The sequence below is a fragment of the Marmota flaviventris genome, chromosome 5, assembly GCF_047511675.1.
Source record: "Marmota flaviventris isolate mMarFla1 chromosome 5, mMarFla1.hap1, whole genome shotgun sequence".
In the NCBI taxonomy this organism is placed as follows: Eukaryota; Metazoa; Chordata; class Mammalia; order Rodentia; family Sciuridae; genus Marmota; species Marmota flaviventris.
Genome location: NC_092502.1, coordinates 120,299,055 through 120,313,865, shown reverse-complemented (window position 1 = coordinate 120,313,865; position 14,811 = coordinate 120,299,055). Strand labels below are relative to the sequence as shown.

The following is a 14,811-nucleotide window of genomic DNA, read 5'->3' as shown; positions in this document are numbered from 1 at the left end:
ATGTTCTCTTCCGAAATGTGGGCTTGTTTTACAGATGCTTGTATAACAAAATGTGTGTAAATGAATTCGCATTGGCTGTTTGCACAAGATCAGTAGGGAAAAGTGCTTTGTAAATTTTGTTTTAAAGGAGGATTAACTGCTATAAGGGAAAAAAATTCTTATTTCATTCCAAAAATAAATATGCAAAATGAAATCATAAAATATTTAAGCTTCCTATGTTGCTTCCTATTTTTATAAGACTAAATTTAATGCTGCTTTATGCCTATTTACGGAAATAAAAAAATAAATAGAACTTGAGGGAAATTACATCATACAAAAGAAATGATGTATAACAATCAACATTTTATTGTTTATATTTTTGAGGGAATTTTGTCTCACTAACCATGATTTTAAATGTTTTTTTGAAACAGTATCTCAATCATATGAAGATAAAATTTCAACCTAAGCTAATGTATAATTTTTGTTCCATCAAGCAATACTGTTCTGTGATTCTAATAAGAATGACATTAGAAGAACATGTATTAGAATAGATACAGATACATCAATCAATAGATAGATAATCTAGCTTTTAAAAAAACAAGGTATATCACACCACATTTTAAACACAACTTTACCTAACTGGGAGTATTATAATTTAGCATTATCTTTCCTGATTTCACAATGAGACTAAACCTCTCTCTAAGACTGCTTATAATTTTCCATATTTGTGTTTCTGTAGCATAGTAAGAGATGTATGGATAGCTATGAAATTTGTATTGTTTCAACCTGATCCTGAAGATTGCAGACTGGGTATAGTGACTGCTATAATGAAGTACCTCAAACCGAATGGCTTAAAATAGCAGAAATTTGACCAGGTATGATGATGGTGCATGCTTGTAATCCCAGCTACTAGGAAGGCTGAGATGGGAGGATTGGAAATTCAAGGCAAGCCAGGGCAACTTAGCAAATTTTTTTCAAATGTTTTTACAAAAGTAAAAAGGTTCTGGAGATTTATTTATTTTAGTGGTAGAGTCTTGCCTAGCATGTTCAACACCCAGTACCAGAAGACAGACAGACAGACAGACACACACACACACACACACACACACACCAGATTTTTTTCTTTTTTCTTTTTTTCTTTTTTTTTTTTTGTCTCACAGCTCTGGAAGATAGAAATCTTAAATTAAGGTGTCAGCAGAGTCTTGCTGTCTCTGTCCACGCCGCTCTTCTAGTCTGTGGTGCTATGGTAGAACTTACATAGGAACTACTGGCATGGTCTTACAGAAGCAGTCTCTGCCTTTGCTATTCCATGGCCTTCTCTGGGCTTCCTCTGACTATGTTCTATTTTTTTATGAAGACATTAGTCATAGGATGAGGACCCACCTTAATCTGGTATGACCTCACTTGAACTTAATTGCATTTGCAAAGACCCTTTTCCCAAATAAGGTCACATTCAGTTTGGAGGTGAGACCTTCAACATACCTCTTTGGGAAACATAATGCAACCCATAATACTAACCACGAATTAGAGGCCTCATCTTGGGTACAATTGTCTCCAATACAATATTAAGTTGATGTTTTGTCTGGTTCTTTAGAAACATTTCTTCACAACGTTAATCCTTTGTGGAAATGTAGGAAATATGATATTATGATTAATAAAATTCTTTAAGGAGTAGAATTTTTAAACATACAATATATGCCTAGAAGAGATAAAATAAGTTTATCATGTTCCTGCCATGGTCCCTAATGAGTAATAACTTTCCTAGATGTTTGTTGAATGCATAAATGAATAAATCAGAATTAATATTAAACTCTACTTAGCATAATTTAATTTTTCTTTGATAATTCCAAACAATTTCTTCAGGTAAAATGTAGCAAAGTACTAGTTAAAAACTAACCACTTGCTTGTACTCTGAATGACCACTTATTGTACCTCACATCTTTCTGTCCAAAGAAACTCAATAGTGAAAGTGTTTTCTGTCTTGGGTTACAGCCCTCTATTTCTATTGACTCCCCAATTTATTACATATTATTTTCTTTAGCTTAATTTAAATTACTTTATTGATTGACGAACAACAAGGTTTCTCCACCTAGAAAATTACCTGTTTAAACATGCACCAGGATTTTCTGTCCTTCAATCTATTTTTATTGTTCTCGACAGTCACTGAGTGTATTTTGATTTCGGTGATATTATTTGAGTAATGGCTCTTTCCATTTCCCTTTAATGCAATACACAAATAATTAAAATCTAAAACAAGAAACAAATTACAATATAACTCATAAATTACACATGAAAGCAATTCCCTCAATCTTAAAACTGTGTATTATCTCTGCATGACGTCAGAAGGGTTTGAGAATGGAACTTTAAAAAGTTCCATTGAGGAAGACATTTGAAGGCAAAGACAAAAACATAAATGCCAAAACTTTAATTGAAAAAGTTCCTGGCTACTATTTATCAAGCTCTACTGTTTTCCATTTTACAGTTCTTTTCCTGACACATATTCAATTATTTGCTAATCAAACCTACCCTTAAAGCCAAAAATTTTTCCTGAAAACATGATTTGGATATCAAAATATTTAAACTAACTAAAGTGAGTTTATTTTTCTTTAAAAAAGAGGGAAAAGAAAGCTATCGCTCATGGAAGAAAAATTTAATCTTTTAGTCACATTTATTTCACTCATTTTCTCTGTAAAAGATTTCCAGTTGTGTTTTTCAATCATTATATGCTTGTATTGATAGAAAATCAGCAGGTATCACCACCAGTTATTATAGTCATCTGCGGAGAGAAGCTAGGCAAGCCAGTGTTTGGAGCCAGTCTCCTGAGCACAATGAGAAGAGGCAGATTCTAATCAGTTATCTTCTGACACTGTTCCCGTTGAGTTATATCAGTGGCACTTGACATTATAAAATGTCCTTTTCTTTCAAATATAACCTTCTGTCCTCATTAGTAAATGTCAAATGTAATGAAGTGTTCTTCTGACTTATTTTCTTCCTGATATAATGGAAGAAAATACTAATGAGTTTGTAATCCAGAAATTGTTTTTAGAATCCCAAACCAATAGAGTCAACTTGATGTCTGTTTATTAGATTAGTTTTATTCTTTATATTTTCATTTAATTTGGAAGGAATTTTCCCCCTTATGTTTCTTATTACCTTTTCCCTACTTGGTATAATTTCTTATTCTCCCTGAGAGAAGTAGGTGACAAATACCTCCAATTAGATTGTGTTTCTGAGTTCAAATCAGAATGATGTTGATGATCAGGCCTCTTGCTGTGAGCTAAGTACTTTCTAAAAGCTTGTATATATTTTTCTTGAAAGCTGTTCCCTTATTTAGCCCTCCCCACCTTTTTTAAATTTTGATGTAATAGCTGACCAACCCTGTGGTTTCTAGCAGCTTCCCATAACATTTCAATCACAATATAATGGAGCCTTGATTTCTTTCTGCTTTCTCAAAGATTAAACACACCCACAATGTGATATTGATACATTTTGTAACATTAGAAGAAGTTTCTTTACTGTCACAATAAAGTCAACATCTTATGAAAAGGGGACACCCTGGAAAAGGTCAGGAAGAAAGCAAGCAAGCCAGTTTTCCAACACAATATTATTCAGTGTCTGTGTTTGAAAACATGCTTGACAGGAAGGGTCTAGGTCACCTTTAGCAGTGTCTGCAGTGCATTAGCTGTGTCCTTTATTGATAAATCAGTGGAAAGCTGTTTGTATAGAGAAGGCAGTAGGCATGGAGACTGTGCCCCTGTTACTCAGTCAATGACCAGAAGATATTCGACCAAGAGGAAAGCCATTTAAAGTTACTTCACAGGAGGTGAAATTAGAAAAAAAAAATTACAAAAATAAGAAGATTATATTTATAGATAATATGTTCTGGAAAATAGTAATCCAAGCCAAATGTGGGGAAATTTTTAAGTAGACTGACTGGTTTATAAGGGATTCTGCTCCCTAGAAAAGAAAAAACATTGAAAAATCTCTTGATTATACCTGGTTTTTTGAAATGCAGCCTTTGGGAATTTGGTTTTGGTATTTTATCCACATTCTCTTTTTCAGTAAAGTAAATATGCTGTTAACCAGATTAAATTTAATGAATACAAATATCCAGATAATCATGACTGAAAACATCCAGATAAGATTAATATCAGCTTATTTCTGCCTTGTGTTTGGCCCAATTATTCCAAATGGAGTATGTCATCTCTACCATCTGTATTTTCATCTTTATTATTTGTAAAACAGTAAGCAAAGTACAATAAAATATTCAAATAATTGCCAGGTAATTTCTATTGTATTGGAATGTAATTTGGATGCATTGCATTTCTACTATTATGGTAGATACAGGACTATCACCACAGCTTATTATCATGGGGCCATGGGCTTTATTTTAATGAATTCTATTTACTAATTACCATTTATGTGACTGTTCATAAATAATTTTTACATTAGAATATTTAATATTTCTCCTTGGATTCTGACACCACTTTACATATTAAAGATCTTAACCTTTGCTGTCTCTGAAATAATACAAACCTATTTCTCAATTTATCATTTGATTTACTGTCACCTCAATTTTATAATGTTATGCATTTTCAAATGTTATAACATTTTTTATATTCAAGAATTTTTAAGTACTGAAATCTATCTTTTCTTTTTATGTTCTGCCATTGGAAGTATGTTCCAAAAGATCTTCCCCACTAATTTTGCTTTGTTTCTGCTATTTTGGTAGAGTGATTTGTTCTCATCCTACTTTTGAAACCTTGTTTTTCTTTAATACTGTGTAACAAAAATCTTATCATTAGCCCAGACTTATTCTTGTTCCAAGAGTAGAATATTATTATTGTTGGCTTCATGGAAATCTACACTGATGGCTAATTTTGAGTCCCATTTCATACCCCATATTCTCTATAATCATTCACTGGTCCTCAACATCCTTGATCATCTTTTTCTAAACTTACAGAGTCTAATAGGATATGTCACACATGTGAGAAGTAGTGAATGGTTATGTGTTTTGCCCTTTTGCCATGGTGGGGTGGAAGCAGCCAAGCAGGAGGGTGACTGTGGGGGAGCAGCCCCATATCCAACGTGAGCAGCTACCAATAATGACTCTATGAGACTTACTTCATTCTGATGGTAAATATTAGCTCTCCCTTCAAGGCCTGTTAGATCTTAGAGGGAGCTGGAATGCACTTTGCATACAGAAGAGACTTCTTGGGAATAAGGGGAGAAAGAGGATCCAGGCTGACATCAGAAAGAAAGATAGCATTTTGTCCAAAATGCTAAACACCTAGAGAACAAGGAAAGAGAAGTTAGACCTGAGTCTCCAGGGGAAGTGACAAAGGGGAAAACCAAAGAGCATTCAGATTCTGAATGATATCTCAGATTCTGAGAGAACAAAGAGGCGAGAGTTGATTGAATTGAGGAGACATTTCTTCAGCTACAGTATATGTGATATATAACGGCCATTTTCATAACATGTCTGCCTCTGATTCCAAGATATAAATGTTACAACTCTCTTGTCGGCATGCAACCCCTGTATGTGCAAGCTGCTCTCTTTTATCTTGGGTTAGCCAGCCTCCCCACATCTCAGGAATGACAGCCAGTACTTGCCATTTATTAACCACTGTTTGTGTAGGAACCACTATACATGAATTAGTTCCTGTAACCTTGACTTGCGTTCTAAAACTTAGAGAGGTTCAGTTTATAGAGGTTCAGAAACTTGATCATGTTTCCTTAGCTATCTAATGCAAGAGCAGGAACTCAAACTCAGCTGTCTGACTCAAAATCCACTCACAGCATGTATTTTTATTCTCATTTTATTGTTGAATAATGTCAGCACAGATATTTTTATAAATTTCCTTTTTTTCTGAACAGTGGCTTGCATTAGTGTACAGACAATAAACAACATAGGAAGGATCTAATATATTCCTCTGGTTTTAAACTAAAGATCCACAAATTTTAGACATGTATAGTTTCCATTTTTATTTCCTATAGTTAGATGCTATTTAATGGAAATGAACATATGAAGTAGACACCTTGAGCTACATCTTTCCCCAAAAAAGAATTTTTCAGAGTATTGCCTAGTTGTCATGAAAATCTTAAGGAAAAACAAGACTGTAAAAACAGTTTTACATTGTATATACATTTCTGATTCTCTGTTATGATGGTTTGTGAAACTATTAATCATTTCCAAAAACTATCTTGCCTTATTTCTGAGACATTGTCATTGTTGTTGTTTTTTTTTTTTTCTTCTTTTTTTTTTTAGGATACAGCTGGCCAGGAAAGATACAGGACTATCACCACAGCTTATTATCGTGGGGCCATGGGCTTTATTTTAATGTATGACATCACAAATGAAGAGTCCTTCAATGCAGTGCAAGATTGGTAAGTTAGAGCAAATATTGCCATTACTAATAAGAGTGGTTTACCATTCAGTTCTCTCTTCCTCCCCAAAGCAATGACCACACTGCAATGCAATAAGTGTGTTTATTATACACTGCAATCCCAATGTGCTTTATAAGACAGAGAAATGATGGTTGTGCTCAGAACCATTATCAAGAGATTGGTAAGAAGTCATTTTAGTGATTTTTCTTCCTTTTTGTTCATTTCAGGGATTCACACCCTGTCATACTTATTTCTGTGGAGACTAGTGCAGTGCTTTTGTTTTAAAAAATAAGTAATGGCTTGGAAATTTGCAGTTAGAAAATAGGGATCTATAAACAGTGGCCCTCAGGCCAAATCTGGCCCACCATTAGCTCTGTAAATAAAGTTTTATTGAAACACATCCAGGCTCATTTGTTTATTGTCTATGATGCAACAGCAGAGTGAAGTAGCTGCAACAGAAATCATATGGCATGTGAAGCCTACAGCACTTTCTATCTGGCCATTAACAGAAAAAGTTTGCCAACTTGTTGTCTAGAAGATTTTTAATTAGGTTATTCATACTGAAAAGTTTCAAAGGACCGAGGTAAAGGGAAAGGCAAAATCTAAACCTTCTCTGATTCATGGATGTGTCTAGCCTGATAATACTCTGTCCTCAGTGAATGTGATTTACCGTGGGGGTTTCTGAAACAGCTACAAATTCCTTTACCCTGTCCCAGCAGCCCCTCAGGAGGGGACAGAGTAGCCAAGGAGAATGAATGATATTTAATTCCTGCATCATAGATGAAAAGGGCTGTTTTTCTCTGGAAAGAGCCAGAGTCTAACTCAGGCTTTGTGTGCTACTAGATGGGAAAATGGAGCTCTCACTGGTTATGACCAGGACTGAGGAAACTGACTCTACATTTTGACTCTAAATAGTCACAGTTCATCTTATGTAAGGGGCATTAGATGGGCAATGGACAAGCAAAACAAACAGTGTTCTTGCTTTGTAGTTGTTTTTGTTTTCTCTGATGATATTATCTAAAATGATTTTTTTGTACATACTTATCAGCTCAGTAGGGTCAGATGTTATTACAAACTTCAATTTGCTTTAGGTTATTTATTTTAAATGCTAATTTTTCATCTGAGAAGGCACATCTTTCTTATTTATACATACACTTTCACAATTAAAATGTGTGGAATAATACCACTGACAATAAAAAATAAAAAAAAAGAATTGCAGTTATAAATTGAAAAAAAACAAGATTAGGATCTATATGAAAAATAATTATATTGCACTGGGGGACATGTAAGAACACTTAAAGTTCTTTATTGTAGACTGAATATTGTGAAAATGTTAGTTCTCCTCAAATTAATGCAGGAATTCAAGACAATTCCAATTCCAAACCAGCACATTTGGTACAAAATGGAATGAAATAGAAATTTTAAAGATATACACAGATCTACATGGGAATTTAGTTTCTGATTAAAGTAATATTCAAATTAGTGCCAGAAAGGATTGTTCACTGAATGGTGTTATGGTATCTAGGTAATTGCTGTGCAAAACTGGGACACATATATGTCATGCCAAATGGCAGTTTTAACCATGAGAGTCTCACTGCTGGAAGTTGTTGAGACCCCATGCTCTCAGGCAGGAGATGTTCATGAATGAAGTTTCAGATTTCAAGGTTCCAAACTCTGTTTGCACCCATAGTTTTTCTTGCCCTATTATTTCAATGAATGTTATTTGACCATATATGGAAGGAGACATTGATCTCATTAAAACCAAAGGGCAATAACATCAGGAGACATGCCACTAATAACCTTGACTCTAGCGTCAGAGGAAATATGGAAGTGCTCAGCCTCCTCCTGCCTCCACATGCCTTGCCCTCTGCAACCCAACAATCCAACTTTAATGTGCATCCTTGCTCTTACCTCCTCACATGCCAGCAGTCCAATCTTCCCCATCTCAGTCTTCTTACACCTCACATTCTCTATTTAACCCTATTTTACTCCCCTTTTCCTTTTGAAGCTCTGTTCCCTATCTTTTGAAAGATACATTTTCTAGATTATTCTTGTCTCTCTGTGACCATTCCTCTTTCTTCTTCCAGATTGCACCTCTTCTTCTCTTCAGCTGAGAATAAATGAGTCCCCATAAGTTTCTTCATGCGTATGTTCTCTGTGTCCTTGACCGACTTATCCATTCTTACAACTTCCTTCATTCATCACATGTTTGGTGGTTCCCAAATATAAATTTCTGGCCTCAGTCCATGTGATAACTGCTGTGCTGCATTTCCAGTTACCCAAAATATTTCTCCACGTGGACATCCTGCCAGTGCTCAAAATCATTATCTTCACCTGAAACCGCTCACTTTCCTGACATCATTATTTATGTTCATTACAACCAAATATTTCATACTCAGGGTTTACCATGAATCTAGCTCTAACTTTCAATCATCTCAGTCTAGGGTCAGGTCATGCATGCTGACTTTTTTCTTATTTCATTTTTGAACCTACTCCTGCCTTTCCATTTTTTTTTTTTTTTTTGACTATCCTTGTTCAATGTCTTACTTTCTTTTGCTTCTCATCTCATTAGAACCTTCTAACTGACCTTTCTTGCTTTAGATTTTTTTTTGTCCCAATCCATTCTATCCCACTGCTGGTGTAAGATTATTTCAAAATAACACAATCCTAAAGATCATGGAAGACCCCTATCCAAAAGTCACGACTCAACTTGCCTCCTAAAGTAATTAAAAATTTCCCTGCCCCATTTCAGATATACCACATCATGATGCCACTATATACGCATAACTTTCTTTCTCACTATTTCAGAGGCAAAGGGAAACATACATTGTTTCTGGAACCCAGCCCATACTTTCCAGTTTTTATACTTTTTTCTTTTATGCCACCCTTGGCTTTGCATATATTTTTCTGCAAACTCGTACTCCACTTATCCCCAGATGAAAAAATTTTTCCAAAGTCAACAAAGCCCATCATATAAGCCTGCATTTACCTACTCATTTTTTTTTTCATCCACAGTTGTCTGATCATTAGTTTTTTAAAAAAATTTGTTCAGCAAACATTTATTGAGCACCTACTCTTTGAGAGCCAATCTGCTAGACATCATGTTTAGAAGCTATGCCAACATTTGCTATCTCAGTTAGTGGATCTACCATCATCCCATTATCTAACATAGAAATTTGAGTCAAGTCTGATTTCTCCCTTTCACCAACCACAAGATCCTATCACTTTGGCTTTTTCAGTGCCTCTCGAATCTATTCCTCTCCTTTCTTCCTAGTGCCACTGTCCTAATCCAGACTGTCACATAGGAACTTTTCTTTTTTAAAAATATTTTGGGTACATTTTAATTATACATAATAGTAGGATTCATTGTGATATATTTGTACATTCACATGACATAATTTGATCAATTTTATTCCCCATTGCCTTTGCTTTCCGTCCTTTACTCTACTGGTCTCATTTTTTATTTTGAGACAGGGACTTGTGAAGTTGCCCAGGCTGGCATGAAACTTGCAATCCTCTGCCTCAGCCTCCAGAGTAGATGGGAAAGTCAGATACCACTGTGCCTGGCACATTTAGGAACTTTCTATCTTGTCTCCTCCTTTCCTTTTATTTTAAGAATAAATTTAGTAATGTCCTGTCAGTGCTTATGGGAGCATATGTGAATCACTATACCCAGACTCCACGCTAACCTACTAAGCCACATTTCCCATGGCAAATATGGGTATATTTTCAAAGCTGCACAAGTGACTCTGAAACTCATTTCTGACCAAGACCATTGGTTTAGAATGAGATACAAACTGTCCATGACGGATAACGTACTTCCACATAGCTATTTCATTGGCATCATTTCCTACCACTCCCTGCCATTGGATCTCGGTTTCAGCCAGATAGACTTTTCCTTCTTAGTTTATTTACCAAAATAAAAAATGAAAAAAAAAAAAAAAGAGGACATATATTGAAGAAGAAACCTTGTTTCTTCCTTCCTCTTCCTAGAATATCTTCTTGTTACCATTTCAAATTTCTCTTCACCTAGTAAACTCAGCTCAAATTGGTAAAACCTTAAGGACCACTTAAGTCCATAGCACTTTTATGGAATTTTAAAGTACGTGGCCACCTCTTTTCGTACATCCATCTTTGTTCACAATGTCCACATCCTTATCTCTGTGTCCATGCTAAGCTAGCACCTTCTGCAGACCAATAAAGAACCTAGTAGATGCCATCGTTTCTTGATTACAATTTGTCTTGTGTATTGGATTTTAAGTTCATTAATCTTTTCTCCCCATATTGAATACAGTACAATACAATATATCAATATATGTGCTCTTTTTTTCATTTTTTATTTTGGTAAAATACTCATAACATAAAGTTTACTGTCTTAACCATTTGGTGTGTCTAATTGAGTGGTATTAAATACATTCATACAATATAGCCATCACTACTGTCCAACTCCAAAACCCTTTTTATCTTGCAAAGCTGATATATATATAGCATATTAATAGTACCCATTAATAGTATATTAATAGTAGCCACTAAACAGTAACTTCACATTCCCTTCTCCCCCTCGCTCCTGATTCTGTTTTCTGTCTCTATGATTTTGACTCATAAAAGTAGAATCATACAGTATTTTTCTTTTTGTGACTTACTTATTTCAGTTCTTTCATGGTCCTTAAGGTTTCACCAATTTTGTAGCATATGTCAGACTTTCTTTCCCTTTTAAGAATGAAGAATGTTCTAGAGTATGTATATACTATATTAATGAATATATATATATATATATATATATATATATATATATATATATATATATATAATACATTCATACTATACAGCCATCACTACCGTCCAACTCCAAAACCCTTTTTATCTTGCAAAGCTGATATATATATATATATCATATTAATAATATATTAATATTACCCATTAATAGTATATTAATAGTAGCCACTAAACTATATATACATACATATTATATATAATATATATATACACACTATATTTTCAAAGAATATACAAGGAACTATAGAGAATTTCATTCTTACCTAATTTCACAAAGGAAAATATGGAAATTAGTTCAGACTGACATAGTTAGGAATTCAGAGTTCTATTCTTCCTCTCAACAGAAGATTTAAGTTTGTTTGTATTGCTGCTATGACACTAATTATATTCATCTTTTGCTTTTCCTGAGTATATACTCGAGTTAAGCCCCTATTAAACTATAAACTACTTGTAGGGAAAGACATTCTTACTTGTTGTATTCCCTAATAAACATAATAACTAGCACAAAAATTGATATTTTAAAAATTATTGTAAATTAAAGACAAATTATAAAAAAACACCCACAATTCATCAAGAACCTTGGGACATGTTTAAGGAATAAGAACAGACTTTATATTTTTTATATTTTTATATTTTATTAAACTATATGTTTAATAAAATACCGTGGGGGAAACATCCAATGCGGCAACTTGAACTTGCTTTATCTGATGGTATTATTGAGAGGTTGGGGCAGGAGTGTGGGGGTTGCTGATATTCAGGGGTGTCCTCTATAACAGGACTAAGGTATTCACAGACAAATAAGAACAAAGGGGCACATTCTTTAAATTACTGGTCTCCAAGTGCTGATTTTTAGGGTTGAAAAAATGCAGAAAAATATATATAGCAAAAAGAAAAAAAATTAAATACAGCTGATTTGCATCTGATTTTTCAGGTACTCTTCCTAAAAAAATAAATAAATAAAAATGCACTTCAATGATACACAAGTAAAAAGAAAACATGTTTGTTACTTCAACAAAATCTTTAAACTATCTAATTACAGGGAGAATTAGATAGTGTTACATTTCTTAAAATTTTATTACACATAAGCCCTGTTCTGTTTAGGAGAAGACAGTTAGAGAGATTTTGAGAGAATACCAGCAGCTAACAGATTGTTTGGGGAAAAAAAAAATGGAGCTTCTTTATTTTTGAAGATACATTTGACTACGCTTTGAAGTTTCCAAAGTGATTTATTTGTCTTTAATTTGGTCAGAGTCCCTAGTTGTGTAAAATTAATACAAAATTAAGCTCAACGTGAACTTATCCATAAATTTATCCAGAATCTATGGAGTTTCAAAAAAGAATGAGAGAAACTAAACACAAAAGATGGGTTTAACAACATGGTTAATGGAACAAGAGTAAAAAGTAACTCCCCAGAATCAGGAATGAATCCTCATTTAGCCATGTTCCCTAGGAACAGGAGGAAAAAGCTTATGTACTGATACTTTATTGGGAAGTACAGTGCCGGGAAGCAAAAGGTACCTGGGTGGCCATTCATACTGAAAACTGCACCCAGGCTTATGGTGCTCTTCAGATTTTCCCATATGCTGATCTACCAGATCTCCATTTTCTCCAGGGGAGAAGACTGCAGGGAGTTTTAGAGGCAAGAGTAGCAATCTGATGGCTATCTGGTCTTGGGAGAAACAGAGGATACCCCTTTTGTGAGAACCAAGCCAAGCATTCTCTGCTTGGAATCTTCTGGTAGGATTTATTAAAGAAATAAATTAATGAATTATTTATTAGAGAAACCAGTCCTGAATAGGTTATATAGTTACAAAAAACAAAAATGAGATCACCATTGAAAATCCCCCCACTCTGAAGATTCCCCCCCCCCCCAGAGGACCTGTGGCCAGAGAGTTTACAGGGTCTCAGTGGGAACATGATCTAATATATGGAATTTGGATAAGTTGTCTGGGTTTTTTTCTAAAAGTGCAGCACTGTGACTCAAAATGTCTACACACGTTGCAGTGCATTTTAATTTTATTTAAAAATCTTCCCCATCCATGAGTTGAACATCCTTTTGTTCTAAACACAGCAGGGCCACAGGCTGCTGTGTTTCTTGTTGGAGAATGTTATTGGCTTATCCGCCGCCCCTCCTCCTTATTTATTTACATTCTGCTTTTTATGACACAGTGAAGAACTATAAATATCAGGTTTTTTTTTTAGGCAGAAAATCTGGTGAGCAGATTGATATCCACCAGACTGAGGATAAAAGTCTAACACTATCTTCCCACTAATTTTAAATAATTCATTTCTATGACATCCAGGGTACCATTGCAGATGTGCTGGAACCAGAATGAAATTTCACCTTCAAACATTCTCTTCCTCAGCTGTTTCTCTTTCCTTTCCCCTCCAAAAATGTATAGAACCCTTAATCTCACTTTAAACAGGAAAGAATTTTGACCTGATAGTAACTAAGATATGAGGAGCAGTTGCTAAGCTTGTCAGGGTTCGTCATCTCCTCCAAGGCTCCTACCAACTTTTAAATCAGTTTTGTCACACTCAGAGGGGAAGTGGTGTGATTAGGTAGGATGTCAGAACCCAGAATCTCACCACCACCCACCCGGGATCTCGGTTTCTTGTCTCTCCCTGGATGTTGAAGTCATCAACGTTTCTTATTGTGGGTCTGACCCAGCCATCAAATATTTTTCCTATGCAGGTGACTCAACTTAAACCCGTGTTTTATTTAGAAGCTAGATAGACCCTATTTCACAGTTCCTTCAAAAACAAAATACCCTGTTTCCTCTGTTGTCTTTTCCATATTAATAAATAATAGCACCCAAAACTTTGGAGATTATCTTCACTCCTCATTTTCTTGAACCCCACATTCAGGATTCCCCAAAATACTGTCATATCTTAGATCTAATATAAAAAAATATATAGCCTAGTGTCTTTATTCATGGCAGTTATGACCTATTAAGTCACTGTAGACACTGAGTTAGTGAATACCAAGCCATGTTCCTTAATGTAACACAAGCCTCTGGTCCCACATTTTGCTGATTATTACATAACCATGTTTTGTATGTGTTTCTGCTAAAAGACACTTTATTTAACACAATGCTGATTTGTTAACATTGAACTCATGACAAAAGTGCTATGGCTCATACCTAGAGGAAGCTTATCCTATACACTTATTTCATCCATGAGACACATCACAGCCACCTTTTACTCAGAAGACCAACTAGCACTTATCACTGTGCTTAGGGCCCATTTTACATAGTGCCAACAAACAAAAAAGCACAGAAAATGTGAAAAGTATAGCACTAAACAGACTGTAAAAAGGGTACCTGTTTGTGGTATGAAATCTGAATCCGGTAGACAGGTGGCCCTGTTCAGTCTCAGCCAGGAACATGCACAGTGACTCAGGTATTTCACTACATTGAGCACATCTGTAGCTATCTCAGAAAGTACCATGAGTATTGGCTTTGAGGTTATAAATGCATTTTAGCAAACAGCTGAACTTACAAATATAGACTCCACAAGTAATGAGGCCCAACTGTGTTTTCGGAATCCTATTGCTTACCACCATTCCCACTGTGTATGATTTTGCTAAAGCTATTGTAACACAGTACCACAAAGTGGGCAGCTTAAATAATAAAAATGTATTGTCTCGCAGTTCTAAAAGCTAGAAAT

At 34.9% G+C, this 14,811-nt stretch overlaps 1 protein-coding gene across 1 annotated transcript in view; it reads left to right on the top strand.

Annotated features, from left to right (window-relative positions):
* Rab3c (RAB3C, member RAS oncogene family) overlaps window positions 1-14,811 on the top strand; it is a 266,114-nt gene that overhangs the window by 135,040 nt on the left and 116,263 nt on the right. The window contains exon 3 of the mRNA XM_027938147.2: window positions 6,248-6,366. Coding sequence (XP_027793948.1) covers window positions 6,248-6,366 — 119 coding nt within the window. The remainder of the gene's footprint in view (window positions 1-6,247; window positions 6,367-14,811) is intronic.